Below are 26,328 nucleotides of genomic sequence, written 5' to 3'. Positions count from 1 at the left end.
TCACCAAGATCTCGCAAATCCTTCAGATGCGTTGTAGAGCTGAGCACATGTTGGGCGCGTTGGTACAAAGTTGAACTTACTGCAGCGCGCTGATTGTTCAATAAGCCTCTATACTTTGCCTATTGTGTGGTCTGTAGGCCTATACTTCTATGTTGAGTCCTGTTTATCTGCGTCTCCGCCCCCCCGAGTCCACATACTACATAGTTGCTTCTTTTTCTTTAATTGATTCAGTATCTTGCAAATGTTGTTATAAAAGCTATGTTGTATTTCGAATGACTTACGGTGCGTTCAGTACTGTTTTCGTTCAAGTTGAACGCCATGCATCGTTGTGATAAGAGAAAGCTATAGCAATGATCACACAAGTACCATGTTTCCTTTGCCTTACTTTCTTGAAGGAGTACTGACACGATTTTGAGACATCGTAAAAGGGACGTTTCGCTCTCCAACCACCAGAGTCGGATAACACGTATAAAGTATTTTACTTTGATTTTAAAGTTTTCGTCGTTGGGCATCAGCAAGCCAGCTCCACCGCAATGGACATTATCCCGACGAGTAAACAGTTCCAATGAGTTTGCGAACTCTGTGTCCTGCGTGCAGCCTAAATCGCAGAAATCACTGTCGGGGTCACTGGATGGTAATTCACTCATCGTTGTATACGTGCACCACGAGCAGATGACGAATCTGCAGCTAGTACGTCGCGAGTAGCTGTCTGCCCATGACGTCATACTGGGATGACACGTCACTTAGAAACCGCCCCCTCGACATCAAAACCGAAAGTGTTTTTTCAAGGTAGTGGTATTACAAAAATTATTCGATTCATTCCCAGGCACCATAATACTCTTTTTAGTGTTCTCGACACCATCGTTTTTATTTAGAGCGACAATCTAAAAATATTTAAAATTTGTGTCAGCGCTTTTTTAAACCAATCTCCGAACGAGTTGCGATTGTGGCTGCGCGACGTCTTCACCACAACGCTGCCTTCTGGAAGGCATCCAAGGAAAACAGGTGTACAGCCTTAAAAACTCATCATATAGACGTATATATACGGGTGCCAACGAGTTTGCTGCGTAGTCAAATCTACACCGCGTGAAATCGCGGCCTCCGTCCGCGCGTCAAGACGGGCGCCTCGCATTTTCCTCGTAAACTTCGCCGCTCAAAACCATTCACTTAATGGTATGCAGTCATCGGACAAACGCGCACATTACCTATAACTACGCAAGGTGTTTTTCACCGAGCATGTACGCAATGCCTGTCATCTCTATTAGGTCCTTAACTTTTTTTGCTGATCTATTATTGCGCTCTTACTGTATAATCGGCGTCGTCGTGAAGCTGATGTCTAAGTGACAAGATAATGACGAGAAATAAAATAAAAAATGGTCCCCTCGTGATCGCGGCCTGTTTACGACACGCGTGGGGCAGTTCAACAAACGCCGCCGACCGAACTGCTCAATGCACTTCTACGAGATGGTAAACACGTAGTCGCACTGGAATTGCAAAAGAAAGAAAGAAAGAAAAGCAGACTATGAAGATTTCTACGGAGCTGGGGTCGAATTTTCGTCAATGATCGGCAGCACTGGCTGCAATTTTATGTTACAAAACAAAATTTGTCATTACAAGTTGTCTTCAATACGGACCCTGGTCTGCGAGTGCCCCTTTTGAAACTGGCTACTGTTTAGAGGCAGTGAAATCATTATATTTGGACGTTTCTACTGAGTTTATTATCGTCAAAGTGAGGCTAAAGAGAAACGCTAAATAATATTGTACCTTAACATTTGATGATTCCGTAATAACAAAAAACAAAAATTGTATAGCAACAGGTAGTTTGGACATTGTAATCCCTAAACGATCTTTTTTTTTTTTTGTCAAGTTTACGGACTGTGAGCTTCAGGTAAAGAACTCTCTATGAATAAACCTTAGAAATGAAAACATCAAAGATTTCGTGACTACAGATTACCTGGAAATAACCCGTCCATGCCACTAAAAAATGCGTGATTTAAAATGTTGCTGTACACAATGAAAAGGGTGAGCCCGCTGCATGAGAACATATGACCAATCCTTCAATATACCTGTACACTGTGGGATCCTCACAGTCAAACGCTAATCTGTAAACTTGAATACATAAATTATAGTGCAGCACGCGTTATCAACTCTTTATATAACTTTATTTCCAGTATAACTAACATCCAACGGCAAACAAGGTTGGAAAGCTCTTCGGCAACGTAGATGTTTTTCGAAAATATTTTTTTCATTCATTTATTAATAATGAGATTGGCGATAATAAAGTTTTGCAGGTGATGAACCCACACAGCATATCTCAAAGCAGTGACCACAATAAAAAATATTCTGAATGTATAAGTGTCGGACGGACGTATCCACGCAATTTTTTCGTTTTTTTTTCTTCCTGTGCGGTTCGCAATTGGAATAAATAGGATGTGAGTGTTGTCAGTGTTCCACTACAAATGCTTCTTTCATTTACGTACGATGCTTCTTTATTAAAGGATAATAGCTGCCTGTTCTTTCATAAGTTTCTTTTGACAGTTAAAATTTTTGTTTATTTAGACGTTCTGATTGTATTTTTACCGTTTCATCTACTCGCAATAACTCCTAAAATTGCATTGTAGGTTCGCGAATGAATGAATTAATAAGCAATCAAATAAATGAATGTGTTCAATTATAAATTATTTAAAAATAAATAACTTTCTAGACAGCAAATATTTATATGCAACAATTAGAGGGAGTAGAGTGAATGGGGCGTAATATTAAGACGGTGATGCCTCCTGCATAAGGAACGTTCCGTTTCCTTAACTAATAGTAAATAAAACTTCGATGAATTAATTGATGAGAGCATGAGTTTTCGAAAATCTGGACTGTGACGGGTACTCAGATTAAAGTTTGATGCTGAAAGTTTTAAAGACGCAGAATTGTTCTCATTATGACGACGGCAGATGAATACGTTTTTAAATTTTTATGTAGATATACATGTAGGCAGTCGGCCCACTAACAAAGTTACCCTTAAAAGCTTAGGCAGCGTTTGAAACATTTAACTGTCAATCTCTAACACATCAACAGATGACGATCACACTTTGTGTAACTATACAGTTGCAAGCGTGCCAACATAACGAAAAAAATGCGCAAGCTTTTTTTTCTTTAGCATGATAGCCAAAAATTTCTTACCTGGCCTTCTGGAAGAGATCCGGGGCACCTTGGATCCTCGGACGCGAACTCACTTCCGAAACCCGTCAGGTACTGGAAGCGAAATTAACCGGTCAAATGAATTAACCGGACAATTCATTCCTGAACCAGTACAACTATCCGTGCAACAAATCAGGTGTTTTTCTTTGTTCGTTCGAGAGTTCGTTGAATTCGTTCGTTCGTTTGTTCGTCTTTCGTTTGTTTGTTTGTTTGTTTGTTTGTTTGTATTTGTTATTTGTTCAAGACAAGACAGGAACTTATTTATTATAAATTGCCCGCACGTGGCAGATAGTGAAACTGCGTGCCCTTCGAGCTGCATAACTCGAGAAGATGGGCTCAATAAATCAAAGTGCATAATCGGCTAACAAATAACGTTGCAGTAGTTATTTTTTAGTTAATTATAGTTTACGGCGCATGTATTGCGATTCATAAGTTTTAGTGGATGGGTGCCCTCCCAAGGCGTTATTCATGCAGTTTAAACCAACTCTTAGGACAGCACCATATTCGGAAAGTTGGAAAACAGCATCTATAGTTCGACACCAATACCGTTTATACATTAGTGCCAGTCACGTGATGTCACTGTGAAGTCACAATGACGTCACAATTTTTTGCTATCTGTGATGTCATGATGTCATATGGCGACGCCATCACTTCAGTGCTGACGTCAGATGTGACGTCGTCACGTGATGATTATTTTTTGCATCACTCGTGTGGACGCTGACGCGAGACGCCGGTCAATTTTCGCGTTTGATTAGGCATCTAAGTCTAGCGCATTTGACTGATTGGGCAACCGTATCAATCGAAGTTTGAAATGCCGCAAGAAGACAGGTCACCATGTTTATAGCGGGACTGAAGCCCAGAATAATGCGTTTCTGTATCTGAATTTCTGCCCAAGCCAGTTTGCCGATTAGTTAGGGCCGATTTTTATCTCTGCTGCTACAACGAATATCGGATATAACGAACTAACTTGTGATTCTGATGCTACTTCGTTACGACAACGTTTGACTGTGTTAATTTTCTCAAACCCAACCGAATCGGTAAACCAAATTTTATTGAGCTGAACACGCATTCGAGGTGTTTAGCACAGGTTCCTCGTATCATGAGGAAATTTACAAGTCAATTATAAATGTATTTCCTTTCTTTTCGGAACATTACAGAGCTCGAGATAAAGCTCGTAAGCAGAGGTCTATACCCCCACGAATAACTTGATAATAACAAAATTGAATAGTCATTAGTCGCAATATGTTTCCCAAATCAATCAGGGTGGCTATCACCTTTGTGAGCGGTGTGTAGAGTGACGTCTCAAAGACCGTTTTGTGTGGTTCGGCTGCAATGTAGGAGTGCAACAGTCCGTCTATCTGCCGGCGTTTACCGATTTCGGTTTCAATAGGCAAATGCTGTACGTAACGAGTCACTGGTAGTCCATGAATACTATTAATGATAAATATATTCACTGATGCCGGGCTTTAGAGATAAACTAAAAAAAAATGTTTGAGCTCATGGTAGCGTCGCCAAAAGGCTGCTCATTTAAACTTATATTTAGATAGCATTTACATTTTATGTTCTGCTATATTTACGTTTTATTAACATAACTGTACTACACTGCGGGCCCTCGTGTGGTGCCTGTTGTGACTGAGTAATTAACACAAGCCTTGCAACTTACTACGTTTCGTATGCCTGTAAGCGTGTGCATGCATTGATTTAAAAGTGTTTCGTGCGTTTTAATAAGCGCGTGTAGTGGCAACTGACGAAGAGAACACAAAACCAGCGCGTGACTTTCAACTGAACACCCGCGTCTCAATCAGTACGTAAGGTGACGCGCTGCTAAGCTAGAGGACGTGGGTTCGATTGCCAGCCACGGCACGCCCGCATTTAGATGGGGCCGAAAAGCAGTAACACGCCAGTGTAATTTATATTTAGGTGCACGTTAGAGATTACCAAGAGGTCAAAATTAATACGCAGTCCTCTGCCACGTCATGCCTAATAATCACATAGCTTTGGCACGTAAAATCCCATAATTACATTACTTTCAACTGAACAGTTTTCACGCAGAAATAGTCGCATTGAATTTACATACGCCGTGTGATAGCGGCTTTGATGGCCGTGGCACACGTCACCGTGTGATGCCCGCATCTTGACGTGCACACCGATGCCTTGCGTAAAATTCAAAAACATTATCGATGACAGCGGCATTGCTTGAATTCATTAACACATGAAAAATGAATAATTTGTAAGAGCGTGCTTTATAGTCACCGTCGTTGTTCATATGTGATACTACTGCCGCTCGCATAATTGCTGGATTGACACTTTATAGTGACACAGGGGTTTGCCCGAGATTGCTGTTGTTTACATTATGGATTAAAGAGTAACTTCAAATGTATATTGAATTGTATGTGATAACGTCGTTATGTGTTCGTTTTCCTTTAGGAACTTACGTGCAAAAGTACACAAAGCTATACACCTAACTGTTCGATCGGCGTGAGAACCACGAAATAGCCGGCACCGTATTTCTGCGTTAATGTCACTTTCTTATAACCTATACCACAGAAAAAAAAGAGATACTTTATCTCATTACAAAATGTCACGCACAAGTGAACAGAGCACGAAATTTAAGTATAAAACCACAGGGGCACAAAGAATAGCGTGTGATATGTAACGATCGCCGACGATGCGCCGCAGCACACACAACGTAACAAACAAGGTTAATATCGGATACAGGTGAACGGGAAATAATGACCCACGCAGCTATGTAATCGCGACGTATAAAAGTAATAACGATCAGGCGATCGTGTGGATCGCAGAAAAACACGTGAAAAGTTTTTTTTTTTTTTTGCCACCTTTCTTCTTTTTTTTTCTTGTTTATTTATGCTTTTGGCCCGCTGTCCGCAGCATGAGACCCCACCGATACACAGGTTATCACGTGAAGTGTTAATTACAGCCGTTAAATCACCGACGAAAGACATGTAATTACCATGTGATGTCACACCAATTAGCCGTTTCCAGGTACTGGTGGTACCGGTGGTTATTACTGGTGGTACTTTTCCTATCATCCGCAATACCGTAGTCTCGCGAATGCGCGCGCTCTACTCGCCGTGTCTATAACCTGTCGTTTATAGCACCAGCTTGGCCACTGCGCCTTGAATGAACCAGACGAATGCATTCCGAGTGATCCAAAGCGACCTGTCGAATTTAAACCCAGCAAAAGAAGTTTACGGTGCGCAAGATTTGCTAAAGAGCTGAATCCCCACTTAGCCGAGAGATATAGGCTCTAATAGAATACACTGTTGCATGTCTTGAAGAAACATGCTCGTCCACTTCATATGACTACCTCTCAAACTCAAACGCCCGGACCTAGTGAGATCGATCGATCTATCTATCTATCTATCTATCTATCTATCTATCTATCTATCTATCTATCTATCTATCTATCTATCTATCTATCTATCTATCTATCTATCTATCTATCTATCTATCTATCTATCTATCTATCTATCTATCTATCTATCTATCTATCTATCTATCTATCTATCTATCTATCTATCTATCTATCTATCTATCTATCTATCTATCTATCTATCTATCTATCTATCTATCTATCTATCTATCTATCTATCTATCTATCTATCTATCTATCTATCTATCTATCTATCTCTTCTTCTTGAAAATTGTGGCAAATATGCAGTTTTTACTCACCTCTTCTATAACAAAACGCCACTCTATCAATCAAAGCACCAAAGCGACTGTAACGCTAACGTATTTCGTCGCATGCGTCTTCGAAGTGAACATCTCAAAATTATTGTTAGCCTCGGAATGCGTTTCAATGTATAGAACGTGTTTCAGTGTATAGGAACACGCGTTGAAAACCATCGCTGACTATAATTCCTAACTTGTGGAGAAAAAAAAGCAATGAATTGAAAACCTAAACTGAAAAAAAAAAACTCCTATTCCGTCCATTATGCATATCGATGAGCGTAAGTATGGCACTTGGTCTTTTCGTCAGTTCACGAATGAAGCGCGAATCTTCACTGTGCCGAATATTTCTAACCAGTACGCTCTAATGTTCAGTTCTAGTTGGTTTGCTCTATACAGGCGTGCTCCATCGCTTGCTTCAAAACTCTAGCATGACACTTCTTTACCATACTCGGCCTTTGCGTCATAAATCACATGATCAACAAAATCATCATCACCAAACTTTAGCACTTGTAGAACATTTCTCGATGTCTGCAGTCACACTGTATGAACAACCTAAACAACGACGTTGGCAGTTTCCAACGTGCACACTGCGTTGTGATTAACAACGTTGTTGAAGGCTGCGGAATAATTCGCTTGGTGTTTTTTTTTTTGCTTTTCTTTTTTCTTTCTTTTTTTTTTACCATGCGCCTAACTTGCTGTACTTGAGCATTGATGCGCCCCTATCGGAACGAGGCCAAGGCGACCAGAATGTCGAAACCGCGAATTTTTGCTTCACAGCTAAAAGCCATAGCCACTGCTGTTGATACTGCGCAATATCGGCAATCGTATTTGACGATCGAACATGCCTGACACTGCACAGAACTATACATCAATATAGGTCATTGTGCTGATGGTGCGCTGTCGTGGCGTTGGTATTAGGGCGCATTCAGTCATCAACACTCGGGTCAGAACACTGTACGATTGACGACGCATGTATTGATTACAATGGAGTCCTATCACTAATGGTGAAACGATAAACGAAGGACGTTTTCGGGTGGTTATATTTCAATGACACGTCGGCGCACGAAACAAACCACGCGAGCGCCATTTCATTTAATATGCATGGGGTGAAAACTCATATGCACTTTATAAGTTCGCCGCATTGCAGTCGACATGTGGACTGATTGATAGAAAACTCGTTTTATCGCAACTTTTGTACATATATGTGGTTCCTGTGATAGCTGTTGTAATCTTGACATTCTTGATTATTCCCAATCTTGCGTTCTACAGACGTCAAATATTTCTAAGTTATCGTGGTCCGTGTTAAAAGACTGGTCGTGCAAACATGGACAAGATAGAAGCGCAGACAACACAAACGCCTTGTCTTGACTCCTCTCTTGCGTTGGTGTTTGCAAGCCCAGTGTTTTAACATGAATACCTGCCAACTAGCTCAGCCCTCTGTTATTCTATCACGATCCGTATAGGAGCATTTATTTTATTTTCGTCTTTCGAGGTCCACAGTAAAATACGTTATTAATGGGACGGAGCAGTATACCTAAAAAATCGGGGGCTTAGAGGCCTGAGTCATTATGGTGTGCATTATCGCTCACTTGTGGAGAATTGGCATCCCTAATAATGGATTCTAGAATGGGAGCCTTTTTCGCACACTGTAGATTACACTGCCTGATTCACAACACCAACAAAGAAATTGTTCCACTGGACAACAACAACATCAACAACGACCCCAGTATTCCTAGAAAGTGACGTCTAAGATACGGAAAGAATTTAGCCTTTTCTGTCTTAATCTGTTTATTTTCGTCGGGAAAAGTAAACAAATTGGGGGGAGGAGGGGTCTTTTAAGCGCCGTCTGCAGAGCCCATGCTACCGGTGAGATCCAGTTTCACGTCTCCCCCCGAAGTTGCACTTGTTACTTCGGGTAGTTAATGCAGCCGCACCACCGTCCGGTGGTCGTCCTTGAAGACGGAACCGTAGCCCACGGCGGTGTGGAAGAAGTCCCAGAATCCTGTTTTGGCTCGCGCGATCTACTTCTATCTTTATTTTTTTTTTTCTCTTGGCACGTAGCTCAGCGATAGGCGCGTTCCTGAGACCAGTCCTTTTAGGAGAGGGTACATCGCGAATGTGAGGAAAAATAACAAAAAAGTTAATGAAACAAGATGGCTGTCTACGCGCACTGGCGTCGAGTGTCGTCTGCTGTAATTTTGCGCGCGCTTCGTGCCACGCGGAAATCGAAAACCGGCTGACAAGCTAGTCCGTCGGCTGCGGAAGCCGCGGGCGCACTGACTGCACCCCTCTATTTTGCCTTTTTTTTTATTTTTGTCGCGCTTTTTCTGTTGTTTTCAGCTCAGTCGCTCCCAAAGATAACACTGCAGATTGTGAATACGCGCTTCACGCTCTCGTCATTTGAAACCGCGCCTCGCTGAAAGGATCCCAGTCCTTGTTTACTCTTTTGACCCAGGAGTCCTTGTGGATAACGTCGTAATCCTTACTTGAAAAGCAAACGTAACTATAACGTTATGGTAATGCGTATGCCATCTAAAACATTTGGTTGTTTTTTTCTTCTAGCGCTATAGTTTCGGACTTGTTGCGCGGTTGCATGCATCAGATGCAGGATTTCCTCGCAGGAAAGTTGATACTCTCATCAACGAGATATCTGCGAGCCGGCCTCGCCAGCTTGAACTTGGACTCTCGTAATCTGTAGCTCCACGAAACCGTGTGTCGCGCGACTCATTGCATTGCATTGCACAGCTGGCGCGTAAAGATCAACGGAATGCGTAAGTTTTGTTTTATCCTGGAGTTATGGGGTGCTTTCATTTGTTGTGCATACTTCGAACACTTACAGGAAACACATACGACGCCTGTTACATTGAACGCAAATTCACACATTAGCTTATCACGCATATATTTGCTTTAAAGGCGACAAGTACAAGAGAAACGAGAGCGCTCGAGGCAGCAGCACATGCAAAACTTACGTGGAGCTCTTCTTTCTTAGACATCTTGTAGACGTCCCCTAAAACGCAGCACGCGCGTAGTCGCGGCGAAAGACAGTCGCGATTTGACGTTTCACTGATTAGCCGCGGAGAGGTCTTGGGCTCACTGTGGAGCTTATCGCCGGATAATGGAGCGCCTGGGTTTCGCTCTCTTTCCCAGAGGCGGCCTCTCGCGGGGAATGCTTCACGACGTCTCGTCCCTACCACATTTCACTTCGTGCGTCAAAGGCTGCGATTGCGTGTGCAGCGATCAGGAAAAACAGTTGGTTGAGTAACCTCGGAAAGCGCCCGTTTAATCTCCGCGCCGTTCCAATAAGCGGTTTCGCGGAATGTCCATCTGCTGGTGGCGATTTGCACTAGCGGTTTCGGTTTGTATACGCGCAACATAGCCTCCGAGAGTAGGCTTGCGCACAATGCCAAATTTCGGAAGCCATACTCACTACAGTAAAAGTTGGAAATAAGGCCAGCAGATGTCAGGACAATACACACGTTTTTTTTTTCTTTTGATAAAGCGATTTCAAGCGCTAAGTACGTTCACAGAAAACATTGAAGTTTAGTTTCTTGAAATAGTAGTTTGCGCATAACTGCTGCCAGGGGAAATAAGTTTGAATTGCAAGCACGCCACAATCACGTGAACAAACATGGCGCTTTTGCGATCACGTGATTAAGTATGGCGTCCGCCATAGAGTTTGGTGAAAGGCGATGGTAGTTGGTATGCCCATGAAATTCTCATGCTCAAAAGGTAGGAATGCGATCATTTACTGTGGAGCTAACGGGATTTTCGCGTTCACAAATTGCCGCGCAAGCCTGTAGAACGTTCTTGAAAGTGAATGGCGGCTGGGGATTTCGGCGCAGTCGCTTTGCCATCGCTTGATTTTGCCGCCGAGTTGGTGTGTGACTCAAATACGCGCAAGTTCTACTACGACGGACCGGACGTTTTTTGCGGATGTGTTGACCCGCGAGGTCGTGACTCTGACGGGGTTCGGTGTTGTTAGCGCTCTTCGAGGCTGTCCCGGAGACGCGGTTTGTGACACTGTTGCGCGGTTACAAACACACAAATGAAACGAGCGGCAGCTGTTTTTGGTAACGGTTGTGTGGCAATCTAGGGCCTCATTGGTAGTACGACGCCCCTGCTCCCTCTGGTCCTCTTTCGTTAAGCGAATGCGTCGCGCCGCGTAATCGCCACTACAGCTTCGTGTCTTGTGTTTCGAACCGTGTGCGCCCTGTGAGTATAACGGTCTCTTTCCTAATTTGGAAAGCAAAAACTTGAGACGTCGACAGCCATCACCAAGCCGTGGCTTCGCGGGTTGCCCAGAAAAATAAACAGGCCGAAATAGTTTCGCTTGTTGACCGGAGGTCAGCGCAGTCCGCGGGACGGTACGTGTTTTGCGTTTTGGAAGTGTTTTTTTCGTCCCGTTAACCAATCTGCCCTCTGTTTCGATTGATCTTTAGATTTCGCCGCTTTGTGTACTACGAGTGTTTTTTACTTTGCACTACAGGTCCTAAAAACAAGACAAAAGAAAAAGTCTGAAATGCCCGCCAAAAAAAGAAATTTGTCAGTCGCTAGAATTAACCTGCTTGTAACGATCGATTAAAGCTAGGATGACTGTAAAGTCGAAGCCGGCATCTATATTTTTCCGGTCGCACTTCTCATAGGCGCCAAAATTCAATGACTTTGCGCTGATGTGACTGAACGTCGTACGATTGCCATGGTTTGGACCGCAAACGCCACAGTGTCAACTAACATAATCTCCGGATATCCATCCACTCTTCGTGTTATTGTTGCTGCCGTGTTTGTACTTTTGCGAACGGCACGCATTCCGTATCGCGCCGGCAAATGTCGCCTCTGTGTAGATGTTTCGAGCTAGCACACAGATACTACTGCTACGCCGTGTCCCCCGCTGCTTGTAGTGTTTTGAGATTTTGGCAGCCGCGCTACGTGTACGCTGCGGTCTCCACACGAATCGCGCGGCGCTTGATCCGAGTGCGTCGAGGTGGTGTTATAGCTTTTTATTGCGTATCATAAACGGCGGCAGAGCGCCGCTGCAAACCGCGACCCGCTTGCATGTCTTGGTTCGCACTTTGAACTCGTCTGCGTGTCGCTCACTGGCTACCCTACCCTTTAGAACGTTCATGTAAATTTTATTAAAAGACAGTTCTGCGCTGCAGATGCACGTTTGGCCATCGAATGTGCTGAATTGTTCGTTTGCGTTAACGCTTGCGGTGAATGTAGTTGCGTGTTACTTTTTCTTTGGTCGTTTTTTTTCCCTCTATAAGTATTTTTGTCGCGCCTAACTTGTAGGGGTGTGCGAATAGTGAATTTTAGAACCGAATAGAATACAAATTGAATACTATACGAATAGTTTTTTTTAATAGTAAGGCAACCATTTTTAAACCAGCCCTTGGATGTTAATGTAACCATGTTCAAAACAGGCCAAGAATTCCATAACATTTTACTTGAAACAAATATTCACAAGGTTTAACAAAGGAACGCTACGATTACTTTTAACTGATAAAAAAAATACCGGAACTATGTAAACTGAGGCAAGTTCGTATACAGCAGCAACTACAACCTTAGAAATATTTTTATAACTGCAGGTTGAAATACAGCAGTATGTGGCACTTCGTGAACAGCTTTTAAATAAAACTAATATATAACTACTTAACAATATTAATGAGTCAACATCATCTTGAACGTAATGATGAAAGTAGTCATTTGATGACTGTTGCTTCAGCGACACTGGAGTTTTAAGCAGAAACACCTTCATCTTGTGATCATGTAGTCTCCTGCGGTGATGTAGCAGTTAAGGTGCTCAGCCGCCGACCCGAAGATCACGGGATCGAATCTTGGCCGTAGAAGCCGCATTTCGATGGAGGCGAAGTGCTAGAGGCCCTTAGATTAAGAACACCGCGTGATCAAAATTTCCAGAGCCCTCCACTACAGCGTCCTTCATAATCATGTTGGGGTTACGGGTCGTAAAACCCCAAAAATTATTATTATTATTATTAAATTGTGTATCATTCGGTTTCAGAGCATTAATTTCTGAACTTTCAGAACCATAATTTGAATCGTGAAATTATAATAAATGCGTAGAATTTTTTTCAACTTTCACTGAGCATTCAGATGAAATTCAACACATTCCGTTGTGCCTGTGTAGGGCCATGAGCAAAAGTATATGGACCGCAGACACGCCAAAAAAAAAAAAGTAGACAGAAAGAGAAAGTGCAAACTGGTGTGTGCACTGGAAAGTTTCACAATCTGAAGTCTTGCTTGCAGTCCATAATTCCAAATTACATTTATAGGCAGAAAATAAAATCAGTATGATCGCTCAGTACCCAGTCTTGCTACTTGTCTCTAGGGGGTACATACTATGTTTCTAAATTTTGAATGATATTTGAATGAGCATTTACTGTGGAACGAGTTTGTCTCAAGAGGTTAAACAGTGAGTTACGCTTACTGCTAATGACGTTGTATGACAACAGGCTGAGTATATCACAACTGTGATTGGCCTAAAGGGAGTCGATTGATCTTGCTCATTACTATTAATTTCCACTGAACAAGAACTGCTGTGGCGTACATTAGGCTCGCGAAAACGGAACAGGCGTTCCTTTTCTGTATCATTGACAAAACTAGTTCCTTATTTTATATTTAATCTTCTTGGCCTGCCATGATAGCTTAGCACATAAGGTGTTGTGTTGCTAAGCTCAAGGATGTGGGTTCGACTCCCGGACACAGTGGCGGAATTTCGATGGGGGCAAAATGCAAAAAACAGCCATGTGCGGAAAGTCCACTTTGATTTGGCTGCTCGTCCTGTGCTATGGCGTGCCAAATAACCATATCTCGGTTTTGCAAGTAAAACTTCTTAGCTTAAATAAAATTTCTTTTCTAGTATTTGACAACTGTTTGTGTTGCTTCTTTGAAATCTTTGCGTTTATAATTTCTGTATATTCTATTTTTATCTTGCTCTTTGTTCAACTGACCTTTACGCTTTCTACGGCATATTATAATCGGGTTTTCGCTTATTTTTACTTGCTTACCCGTCATGTAAAAGAACCTCCCGACAATGGTGAAGCACCTTAATTGCAAATCACTAGGTCAAACTGAAAAACAAAAAAAAAACAAATAGGCGTTCACAACTGGATGTGTTATCGGGAAGCCTTTCTATTCATCGCGGCTTATGCTGATCTCGGGTTGTTAGCTCCATCGGAATGCCAACAAAGAAAGTCCGTTTTGTTATCTTGCCATGATAAGACCCAAGTGCTTCGCATGATAGCCAACTTTCCCCCGTCTCAGACACTCCCAGTGTTCGTGTTTAGTGCTCTGGACGTGCTTCATGGCCCTTCACAATCATTCTGCAAAGTAAGCCACTCTCAAGAAAAGCACTTTTTCTGTTTCACGCCCAGAGTTTTTATTTTATCGCTAACAAAATTTTAAAAAGAAATACCCTGTGGTGTGTAGCATGAACTTGCCTATTTTAGGCAGGATTACTTGAAGACGTGGACGTTACTTGCACTGTAAATCAAGGTACATAATTTTACAATTAACTAAGTTTTACCAATCTCATTTTAAACTCATTATTGTAGCGCACATATCGCAGTGCACGAAGTGGATTCAGTGATTCGTTGTGGGAAATCCACTTTGAATAATTTTGGAACTATTATCGACTCTCAGATAGAGCTGCCAGACTTGCAGTAGCAGTGCACCGTTGTTCCAGTTACTTCGTTAACAAAACGTTGTTTTGATGTGTTTGAGCTTGAATATAACTGGAATACTGCAGCTTTTCGTCCCAAACTTTTGGAATGCGTGTCTCGAAACTGGTGTCCTCCTTTGAATTCGTTCCGAGCGAGCGGTACTTTCACTTTCCAGCTGCATCCTATGTATCAGCAGTACGTCTTATGAAGTCGTTTTCATTAGTATGAAAGTTAATTCGTGAAATCGATTACGTAGAAGAACACGCCAGCCACATTGAAAACAGAAAAGAAGGTTTTTCAGCCCTACTTTTAGCACAAGCAGTTGCGCATGTATGTTGAAGCACATTGATGTTGCGTTCACCCACACAGACGATTGCATGGTCGTCAATGTCGAGACAGCCGGCATGGCTCATGAAACATTAATAATGAAACATTAATACATAAAAAAGCTATTAGTTGCTCCATCTCAAAGGGAGCGGGCATTTCTTGAGAATGCCAGCACGGCCAGTAGGCGATAGGGATATGTCGGTAGTTGTTTCCTAGCTTAACAGCCTTTTGTATTTATTCACTATACAGTCTCGTCTACAAAAATATTAAGTTCGTTTGGCAGTACGTGCTCATTCTTGTCTGTTCTTAGTCCCTCCATCCTGTTCCGTGCTGCAACAGTTAGTATAATACATTGACGCTAGCTAGCCTTTGGTCTTTCATGTATTACTGTGAGGTACTCATGTGCATGTGTATTCTTCTAGATTTAGAAGACAGGTATGTTGTCAGTGCATCGCTGTGGCTTTCTTGTTTTCAGGCACTTTGTCAGACGCTTTTAAAAGGATATCACAAGCTTCACGAGTGCATTATGGCACTGAAATCAGTCTGTCATTGTTCTAAGACTTGCAGCAAGCCTTTGTGCCTGCTCAAACTCTTTAATCTCGGTGACTTATATGTTTGTTTATTACCTGCCTGCCAAGCAACACGGAAAAATAAAAAAAAGAGCTATGAGATAATTTCCAAGAGGCTAATTGTATTTTTGGTTCTAGCCTGAACACTGTTATTGCGAGCAGGTACACTCAGAGCATATTTTAGGTGGTGTAATGGCTGCAGTATGTTCTAAGTTTGACTTCGAGTATCCTCGTGCTCCTACGTGGCGCAGTCTTTGCTTGAACAGATTTCACATCTTGGTTCATGTATTTAACTGTTAATTTGGATGGCTTATTTAGTTTGATACAAGAGTTTATGTTTATGAATGATGCATTGCTGTGTTGGTAACTCCTCCTAATGCAGTTCACAATGCTGCCCTAAAACCTCATTACATGATTGTCATTTTTGTTTTTGTCACTCTGCTGGTGTCATGCTGCAGTCATTGTCACATGATTGATTGATTGATTGATTGATTGATTGATTGATTGATTGATTGATTGATTGATTGACATGGTACACACTGTGTTGCTGGTGATATGCATTTGTGTGTATTGTGATAAATGGGTAGCAATAACTGATGCTAAGTATTCAAATGTTATGTTTACCTGTGACTAACCCTTGAAAATTTTTGTACTGCAGTACTGCTCCTGAAACTAGTTTTGACTTTTGAAAAAATAATCGTCTGTCCAGTTTTCATAAGTAAGGTAGAGGGATACTTTGTTAAAAACTCAGTGACGAGTATGCATTAAACTTTAAAGAGGTAGTTTTGAGGGTAAAGCTGCGCTCTACCAGAGAGATTGAACTTAGTAGCTAATTGCTTGCTATTTTGTTGTGCACAATTTCTGTTGATGAGACTTAGCTATTATTGATTACCTTCCTTGCCTATTTAATTCATTTTGGCGAGGAGCTGTGAAATTGTTGCATTTAAGCAGTGAAAGTGTGACACTTCAGATTAATTAATTGAGCTCTATTGCGGGTACATGAGATTAAAATAGCTCACAGACATGATCCTATTTACATTTTTATTGCTGTTTCTAGATTATTTTATGTGCATTAACACCAGATACACTTGTGATGGTAATTTTGCATGCTGATAATGAAATGGTAATGAAATGATAATGTAGCGTGTCATCACTTTGTGCATTCAGAAGACATTCACTGTTGTAACTAAAATCTGTACTTCACTCATCCAATGCAGTGGCACTCAGTAATCTGACCTAATTTTCATGACTAACTAATCTGGATGTTAAATCTTTCTCACTGAGAGAAAATCCAGGTGGTATTGACAACTGCTGATATTATTTTTATTTTGTGTATGCGTACTTTGCATTGTTTGTATATACCCCGCTTCGTGCAGTAACCCCATGCGTTACCTATGAAGAACTGTCTGTGAATGCATCAAATTTACGCAACATAATTTCAGGGCACTCAGTATTCTATTGCAACAAAAATAGTGACATAATGTGTTCATTTGTGTCTTTTATAGTAATTAACGGGGGTGCAACAGCTGTGCCAATTGCGCCAATTTGATACAATTCCTTATTTTGGCGCCAAGCTGAGCCAAAACCATGAAATTTATTGAAATTGCGCCATGCTGTGCCAAAATGCTCGACGAGCTTCACAATTTTCTCAGTTGTGCAAATTTGAGCGAGAAATGGAGGCCGCGTTGGTCATCTGCAGTGTAGGCATCGTCATCCAATACAGACGTGCAGACCCTAACCCTAACCCCCCGCGAAAGAAAAGAAAAAAGTCAGTTTCACCAGAAGGACGAAACAATGAATACGATAGCAACAAATTGTGATGCTATACGAAGTGAGGCTTGCAGCAAACTCTTTTGTATCCGATCTCGCGTAACTCTACAAAACGTTGGTGTAAGACAATATGGCCACTGCAGGGAAAGATGCTCTTTCTGCACAGTGTCTTCGCATTGAGAGCGCAGCACGTAGAAGGGTAAACGAGCGGCCCGCTGATGGCTGTCGAGATAGCGTGCGTGCCAGCAATCGCGACCGCCCTTAAAATCAAAGTTCAAAGTTGCTGCTCGAGTGACACCTCCCCCTCTCCCATCGTGTCTTTTCATGCTTGTTCAAGACGGGCGGGGTGTTTCCTCTCTGCTTTGACGGCAGGCCTCCCGAGTGAAGTGGTATTATCGCATGCGACGGAGATGCGCTGGCTTGTTTGATCTCTGCTTCAGCCGCGTTTGTCACCCGCACTCGCGCGCTTTTACCCGCGGTAGAACGTACTATGCGCAGTGGGATGTTATCAATTTGGGCTTTATACAGGACATAACGGCAAAAACTTGTCGAGAGTGTCCATATAATTGCTATCGCAATAAAAAAGTACAGTGGTTCTCAAACTTCCTGATGCTTGTTTTATTGGGTGCAGAACGCTTTTTAAGCCACTTTTGCTGCAATACACTGGTGTCCTGTGGAAAAACGTACTGAGATTTAGAAGGGGCTGTTAGGTACTAGGCTACTAGCTGTCAGGGGCACAGCGCATTTCGTTTCTTAATTACTCATTCATGCACGCGCTGTGTAATTACGAGTACTAGTCTGGTTGCTGACGTTTAAAAAATTATTGGCAATCATTTGGAGCTGCTGTGTATGGCGTTTCCGCGGCCTTGGGAAACAAATAGACAAAAACATACGCCAGTTTTCTTTTTTCTGCACCCCCACTTGCTCCTGCTTTAGGAATCTCCCAAATTTCGAGGTTGCCAGGTTCGCAGGTCCGCATTAGCATTTGCAGTGCCTGTCGAATTATTTGACAGGCCCTGCAAATGCTAATGTGACTTAGTCATATTTCGCACTGTTGGGTGGCTCAACACACTGCTTTTATTGAAATAGCAGTGTTCACGTGCACTGTGCACGAGTTAGCTGATGTTGAATGGTTTGTACGTATTTTTGTTTTCATTTCTAAAATTAAACTTTCTATGTTATACTGCTCCAGATTCGGGATTTCGTGCTAAAAATTCAGTTTTTTTTGTAACCTGCTCCAAATTTGGATTTTTATGCTCCAAAAGCAACATTTTGCTGTTCCAAAAAGTGCTCTAAATCCTATTTCGGCTGTTTCACCCCCTGAATTAATCCTAATTAAATTGTAATAAATGTTTGTTTGTCCTGAAGCCGTTCATGTTCTGTTTTTGCATAAATAGAGTCAAATCTCAGGCTAGAAACATAGTTCAATTTCGTTTTAGATTATAATTATTTCGAGCAAAGAAAAATTACGTTTTTGAGATGGCCTGCGGAAATCGGCACATTGAACGACTTGTCAGACATCATAGTGCCTTCAGCAAGGTGATCATCTACAACAGTGCACTGCAAAATGAAGTTAAATAAAGACATATTTATTAAGCAGGAGGTGCAATTCATGCAAATATCAACATATCTTGCTCTTTCTTAACCTCTGGTCAACACAGCGAACTAAAACATGTGTACACAAATGTGTACAAAGCGCCTCAAAGGGTTAAGTGGCAGTACGCAGTATGCGAAACACAGTTGCACTTGCAGTGTGCAGAAGGTCGCAGTATGCAGTACAGAAAAATTTATTGATGAATTTTCTTGTCACTTGTGAGTAGCACCAAGCCATAATGTGAAACATGATGGGAAACGGGGATTCGTTGCATAAGGCCATCTGTAGAATTAAGGGATTTTATGCAAAAAGAACTCGAGGAATTAAAGCTCACTGTGTGATACTTAATTTTTTAATTTGCAGGGGAAATAAATGGGGAAGAAGAAAAGTGAATAATGACGCCATGTTATTGCTACATCTTCACCCTTATCACTTAGACCTCATAAGCCACAGTTCATCATTGTTTACAAACTTGCTGTTATACAAGGTATGTCATTTTCTATGCACAGTAGCAGTGGCAGTGAATAGTACAGTGATGCATGTTTGTGATTGTCACTGCCCACCATAAAAATGTAACTTGATGTGTAATATTTAATTGGGTGGGCATTCAGAGTTGATGGACGGTAGATAAAAAGAACCAGACAGCTTCAATACAGTGTCTTAGAGTAAGGTTGTTGTAGTCTGGTAATAAAGAGACAGTAATTGTGCAAGAAATGAGTTCAAACTTACAAAGTGTTGTTTCAGAGCACAGTGTTGAATAATTTTATAATGCTAGAATGGGGCATTTGATAAGATCTATCCCAGGTGCTGTTTGCTTGTGAACTGTCCGCATTTGCAAGCTAGTAAACTTTGCAGATTTGGGCTTGCGCCGTACAAGTCACTTGGGCCGCAAGAGTTCCTCCACGGTTTTTTTATAGCAATAGATGTTATGGGATCACAGCAACAGCCGATTTTGGTGCCATAGTTGTACGCCGTCGGTGTCCGTAACCGCTATCGTGCGAAATGAAAAAAAATATACAGGATCGAGGGGGACTTGAACCCCGGCCCACTGCATAGCAGGCACATACTCTACCACAGAGTCACACTGGTGCTTGAAACTCCTTTGCAAAAAGACCCTATACAGGCGTTACGTCGAACAGGGAATCATTTTAACAAATGTAATATAGCGTGGTGGAAGATTAAAATATCAACCAGGCGTAACACAATGTAAATTGCGTAACGAGTGATGCTTTAAAGCTTCTGATCCATTACAAAGGGCTCAGGCATAATTCTTCGTCATCAGGCACAGGATCAACAAAGTGCACAAAATGCCTTACAGGTGTTTAGCGGGCACCTTGCTTCTCTGCAGAATGATGAATAATGGCATAGTGGGGGCTTCCCTACATCGCAAAAGTTATGATTTATGGCATAGTGGGTTCATTGCAAATGTACTTGTAGTAGTCTTCCAAGAGAGTTTACAATGGACTCTAGAAAGGCTGCTCTTCCAGCTTTCACTGTGACTGTGTTGTGTGTAGCATGCAGGCCTGGCTTTTCTTTTTTTCTTTTCGCCATGTCTGCCTTTGTGAAAGGCCGTACCAGGAAGATTGGCACAGCACAAGCATGCTCAGTCCAGTGACTCCAGTAAATTAAATGCATCACATCTTAGGAGGTGCAAATGGCAGAGTTGGAACTGGCGAAGTAAGTGTTAGCTTTTGGTGTAGCACCCACGTTTCTTCGCTGAAAGTGTTCCGTACCCTTAAATTTGGAGACATCGCTCGGTTGGGAATGTCACGTACATTCCGGGCACACAGAATAGACGAGTGTTACACGTATATATGATTTCTTTGACCCGGAAGGGCAGTTAGTATGCAAGCATGCGCAGAGAATTACCGGAACGACAGTTGCCGTTCTCTAACGGCACCAAACGTGCGAGAAAATTGCAGCACTTGCCACTGTAACGAACCGCGGTCCAATGACGCGTGACCGCATGGCCGACGATGTGCAACCAAGCGTGACATCAGGGGCCTTGCAGCGGGAGTGTCAAGGGTGAAACACGTGCGTCATCCGGCACACAGAACGCTTGCGCTAGTTTGCCTGTTGACAGCTTGTGTCACTAGCGCTGCTGACAGCAGTTCACGTGAATGACAGTTGTCATAGCTGCCGATTCTGAACAATTTTGCTACATTGTACGTTCACACAGCCTTCATCTTAGATGGGGTGAGAGCAAGCTTCCCATGTCTTTCGCACATTTATCTCCTGTTCTTGCACGAGTGCCGCCTTTACCAAAAAGCACCGGCAATGCTTGCTTGCTGCACATTTGTTGTCACAATATCATGACTTGACTCACTCGATCCACTGTGCTTTCTTGAAAAACCCAATCACGCTTGTCACACCAAAGGGAAATTGTTTTCTTATTTCAAGCCTATAAGTACTGCTATCAAATAGAGAGCTTTCAGGAAATCCTCATAATCTTTGTTTTTCATTCCACTCAAGACTAGTAGCTTTCGTACATTTTTAGAGATCAGCACCTCCGTATGTGGTGAATTTACCATTGACTGTTTTGATTCATCTCTGAAACATTATCACGAATTGCACCTTTCACGTGCTCACTTGTCACGTAATGTATTGTTGGGACCTTTCAGGTTTATATATTAGATAAATATATGTCCTTCACGTGTAGTGCATACCTGTCTATCGACTTTGTCTTTGCCAGTTGTGACTGGTGGTGATGAAGAAAGAAAAAACTGACAGACATCTAGCATTAGGGGAACTAAACACCCCACATACTCATTCAGTGTTCGTATAATTTGCTGTGTGCCATGTGTTCCCAAGTTTGACAGGATGTGCAGCATTCCACTAATGACTGCAATTATGAAAGAATAATTTCTCATTTCTTATTATGCTTGCAACCAAATAATTATCAAGAAGAAATAAATAGCGCAGGTACGAGACGAAGTGAAGAAAACACACGAGGACAGGCACTCTGTTTCCTTCGCTTCGTCTTGTATCCGCGCTGTTTATTCCTTCTTGAAAAGCATGTAACAATTGGCCCGCCATTCACCGCTTGTTCAGTTCTAAATAATTAACCAGTGTGTGTACTTCAAGTCAACGATTAACTTCTTTTACGCAAGAGTGCATTATGATCTCCTGCATAGCAACTACATGTCTAATCACTTTGTAATTGTCATGGCTCACTAGAATATCATTATATGTAGAAAAACATCATACTGCCTAACCTTCTTGCAACTAAGTGTCTGGCATGATGTAACAAGTTATTGAAAATTTGATGCATTCATCAACAGTGCATAATAATCTGTGCAGAGGATATAACTGCTGAAAATGAGTGAGCCACAAAGCGGAGTTAGTTGAAATGCCATCCGCAGGTATTTTCGTGCCCTGTCAATATTTCTGTGGGCCTAGGGCCACAGGTGGGCTGCAAGCATTTACTGGCTTGCATAGACAAATAACGTGTTTGACAGCTCTTACTTTCTTTGCATGTTTCAGCGCCTACTGATTGCTGAGCCGGGCTCAGAGTTAGTGCGAGTGAGAATGATTGTTATGAAATGTCCTTGAGTCATTGATACTTTCACTGCACAAAACTGCACCTTGTGCATTTTAATTAGCATCAACATCTAACATAAAGACTGCCACACTCCTGTTTTTAGAATACTATAGCGTATTTCAATGGTGCCTAGGGATGCAGAGAACAATAACTTTCAAACAATATTGCTGAGCATAAAGACAACATTTTGTGAGCTGGAAAAAAACCAAATGAAGTAGGCACTGTGCCTAGTATTTATCAGCTCTGTGTGAAATGGAACGCTGATAAGTGTCAAGTCTAAACTCCAATGCATTGTCACTGCACATTTCGAGGACGTATTTCCCAAAATAGAAGCTAGTCACGAGATCTCTTGCAAATTCTTATTGGTTACTTTATTGCTACTTTGTTTTCTATTCCACCGCGCTTAAAACATGCTCTAAACCGATCAGTTACAAAGTTGGTGAAAGTTTGATAATCAGCTAACATTTAACAGAAAGCTGTTTTGCAAGTAGTGCCTACCTTTTTCTATCAATCCACCTTAGGTTGAAGAATAGCTCTATTGGCCAAAGAAGGCTCATGTGCATCCAGGTTTGAGGTACAAATGCCATTTCATTCTAAAGTCGCATCTAACTGTAGGTTTTGTTGAAATAACCTATTGGGCTGTGCTGTTTGGTAGATAGCCACTGTGTGTCACCGTCGTTTATGTATGTCCTTGTGTAAGACCTCGTAGCACCGAATTAGCAAGGCCAGGCAAAGAAAACACAATGATATGGCACAACACAGACATAGTCTTTGTTTTGCTGCTTGCACTGTTTTCCATGCCTTTTCTGTGAGTAACCAGCTCACCCATCTTCTTATGCACTAAACCTTGCAGCTAATGTCACATTGTCCATTGTTCTTTCTGCACAGTATTTGAATGCTTTGCAGAAAAGTCAGAGGAGTGGGGTTGCCTCTATCCTTAATCTGTTTAGGTGAATTCACTGATTATGTTATGCTACATTTAAGTCATTTAAAGAATGCTAACCGTAGGCTCTGAAGAAGCTTGGGTTTCTGGGGCCTAAAGTCTGGTAGCAAGTGCCTTTGTTCTGTAGTTCTGTAGTTGCCGTCATCGCATTATCGCAGAGCCTCTAGTACTGGATTTTACAGCACGTTTTGGCTCCCACTCATATGCCTGTCTGCAGTTCAATGTGCTTTTCTGTGCCCCAGCTTTGATTTGTAAACTTCAATCATTGAACCCGCCATTTGACACCTTTCAATGGCTGCGTGGAGCGTGGTAAAAAATCCAGCAATCACTTTGACTTCGCGGGCACCACGCTCCTTTTGAGGTGCGTCCATGTTAGTGGCAATGCGTCACTTCGTGCGCTGTCTGTCATTCACGGGCTGCCATCCGAGGATGGTTTTGCTTGCCGTCGGCAAGGTCTCCTACAATCATCATCGGCAGCAGCAGCGAACAACGCGATAAAAGTGGGTCACTGAAGCAAAGAGACACGTACACAATCACAGTAATATTTGTAGAACAATGAAGATACACTGAAAAAGAAGTGGAGGTGGGAAAAGAAGGCAGGAAATCGCACTGACTGTGCGGTGTGCCGTTTCCAGAAAAGCCCTGTGTCGGAGCTCGGATGAGGTTCCTCCCACCAAGCTGAGCTGCCCGGCCATGAGTGAAGTAGATGCTCGTTCGTGCTGCAGCGTTGCCAGCACCGGTCATCCCCAAGGCAAGATGAACATAGCCTGTATCATCGACCTGGTGGGTTTGACTCTGCTCTGATTTTCTTTCGCAATCATAGTCACGCCTTCACTGCCAGCGTGCACAGCTCAAAAGTTGGGCCTTCCGTATCTTCATAACAGCTGTCTTAAGCTCAGCAATGTATTAATCAGAGTCAGTGGTTAGCTGTTTAACAGATAATGTTCCCCGAAGCACTCGCAATGGTGTGCACCGACGATGGTGTGCACGTCTGATAGAGGAGGTGCTTTTTGATATATTTATAGTTTGGAGCTCCTTGCTCAGAGGCGTGCCCACTTTCCAGGTTATCGTATTTTCAATAATGTCGGTATGGTACAAACACCCTCACTTGGCAACTATGGTATGTCCTGCAAGAAAGCCAACCTCTCGCCAGCCTCTGTCATGCCTTGGTCATTAGTACCTGCAATGCACTAACCCTACAGAAATTTGGTAGGCGATTCGGGAGCCACCAAAGAAACAGACAGGTGTGTCCACTGCGGGGCCAGAGGGAGAAGTTAACCCTGGCCGTAGAAAGCACCTCAACCAACCAGTCGTTTTTTTACGCAGCTCTTCTAGTGGCAAGTCATCTTTTCATGTATATTCAGCTCCCTGCTTCGGGTGCAGTTTTCTATTGGGCAGCATAAAAAAACGTGCCTTTGAATTTTATTTTCGACTGTTGTAGCTGATGTCGTCTAGCAATACTGCAGATCTCAAAGTCTATTCTCATGTTTGGGTCTCTCTTGCGCAACAGTATCCCCTAAAAAAGTTACAAGCGGATAACTTGTTTTGATTTTTTTTTTTCATATTGAAGTGTGATTCCCTTCTCGAACAAATGGCATTTCACCCATTAATCATTATATGTCCTTTCTTTCTGGCTCGGCGAGCCCATTTTTCACTCAAAGAAAGGTCGTCCTATACGCAAGTCCTGAAGCTAGTGTAACCACTGCATTCGAAATAAACATTTCTCTTTTGTGTCACTTTTAAGGGACATTACTTGCTTTGTAGACATTCTGTCGATGCTATCGTCTTTACAGACCACCGGGACAGGTGCTGCGGGAGGCCGCTTGGCACAGCGCAAGGCGGCATACGAGGAGATCAAAAAGGCGTCAAATTGTGTCGGGGCTACCTTGCACGAGCTGCCCTTCAAGAAGCTTGACTTTGGGGAGACCAAAGTGCTGGAGCAGTTCCATGATGCAGACGTGGCCATCATTGATGTTTCCATACAGGTGCGTGCTCCAGTTCATCTCTTGTTTCCGAGACGAGGAAATACTGAAGTGTCTCAAATCGCATGTCTCCTAGCATACTTAAGGTACTGGCTACACATGAGATCAGCAAGTTAGTGCAGCAGGTTCTGGTAATAAAAAAAGAATTTGTGCGTTGTATTTGCGTGGCGTCAGCGAGCACTTGTCGTGCTCATTGCAGTGCCCATTATGTTTCTAATCTTCGCTGCCGGTATCTCTCCAACACAGGACCAGCGAAACGCGCTCTTTTACCATCTGGGCGTGCGGGAAAGCCTAGCAATGAAGCAGAACATGATCCTCTACAATGACCACGCTCCTGGCGAGGCATACTCCATAAAGGTAGAGGCCTACTTTCATAAACATTTTACATACCTTGACTCCTAGGGGACCAGTTTGGATCCCTGTACAGTAAAACCTCGTTAATTCAAAGTCACTGGGACTGGGAAAAATCTTCGAATTATAAGGGGGTTTTCGAATTAACCAAACATACAAAGAACATACATACAATTACTGAAATTAATCAGAGGCGGTTGTTTGCTGTCTCTGCTAGTTCGCGAGTCTAAAGGTTGTGTTTTCCAGCAATCCCCGGTCCCAATTTCGCCGCTAAACTCGCGAAACAGCAAGCCTCTCGGCTGCCAGCACAAAAGAAAAGAAAAAAAAATACAGATCTCGTGATCAACTGAAATGCACACCTGCGGAAAAGAAGACGTGCTTCACTGCAACACAATGGTGACACAGGGACAGCATGTCACCTGCTCCTCACAGCGTCAGCAGTGAGGAGCAGGTGAGGTGACAGCTGCTAATTGCCGGAGCAACCACCAATCGGAGGTTCGCATACATCGCGAATTCCGTCAGACCGTCCTTTAATAATTCCTTTATTTCCCCAGAAAGAATGGGTAAATCATGATGCGCTGACGTTGCGAGAAACATGTGACATGCTGCCCGCGTCCGCTGTGTTGCAGTGAAGCACGTCTTCATTTCCACAGGCGCCTATTTCAATTGACCACGAGACCGGGGGGG

General features: G+C 42.6%; 2 protein-coding genes across 5 annotated transcripts in view; one reads left to right on the top strand and one right to left on the bottom strand.

Annotated features, from left to right (window-relative positions):
* Positions 1-10,091, bottom strand: part of LOC119396073 (homogentisate 1,2-dioxygenase) — a 46,921-nt gene extending 36,830 nt beyond the window's left edge. The window contains exons 1-2 of the mRNA XM_037663150.2: positions 9,855-10,091; positions 3,175-3,246 (exon numbers count right to left, since the gene is read on the bottom strand). Of these exons, the coding sequence (XP_037519078.1) occupies positions 3,175-3,246; positions 9,855-9,878 (96 nt within the window). The 5' untranslated portion in view covers positions 9,879-10,091. The remainder of the gene's footprint in view (positions 1-3,174; positions 3,247-9,854) is intronic.
* Positions 10,092-10,501: 410 nt separating this feature from the next.
* Positions 10,502-26,328, top strand: part of LOC119396072 (mitogen-activated protein kinase kinase kinase 15) — a 101,502-nt gene continuing 85,675 nt past the window's right edge. For all 4 annotated transcript variants that reach the window (XM_037663143.2, XM_037663148.2, XM_037663147.2 and 1 more), the window contains exons 1-4: positions 10,502-10,614; positions 23,944-24,091; positions 25,102-25,293; positions 25,537-25,647. In XM_037663143.2, the coding sequence (XP_037519071.1) occupies positions 10,604-10,614; positions 23,944-24,091; positions 25,102-25,293; positions 25,537-25,647 (462 nt within the window). In that variant the 5' untranslated portion in view covers positions 10,502-10,603. The remainder of the gene's footprint in view (positions 10,615-23,943; positions 24,092-25,101; positions 25,294-25,536; positions 25,648-26,328) is intronic.

The sequence above is a fragment of the Rhipicephalus sanguineus genome, chromosome 6 (assembly GCF_013339695.2).
Source record: "Rhipicephalus sanguineus isolate Rsan-2018 chromosome 6, BIME_Rsan_1.4, whole genome shotgun sequence".
Taxonomy (NCBI): Eukaryota; Metazoa; Arthropoda; class Arachnida; order Ixodida; family Ixodidae; genus Rhipicephalus; species Rhipicephalus sanguineus.
Note: the sequence above shows the minus strand (reverse complement) of the source record. Positions and strands in the feature narration are given on the sequence as shown.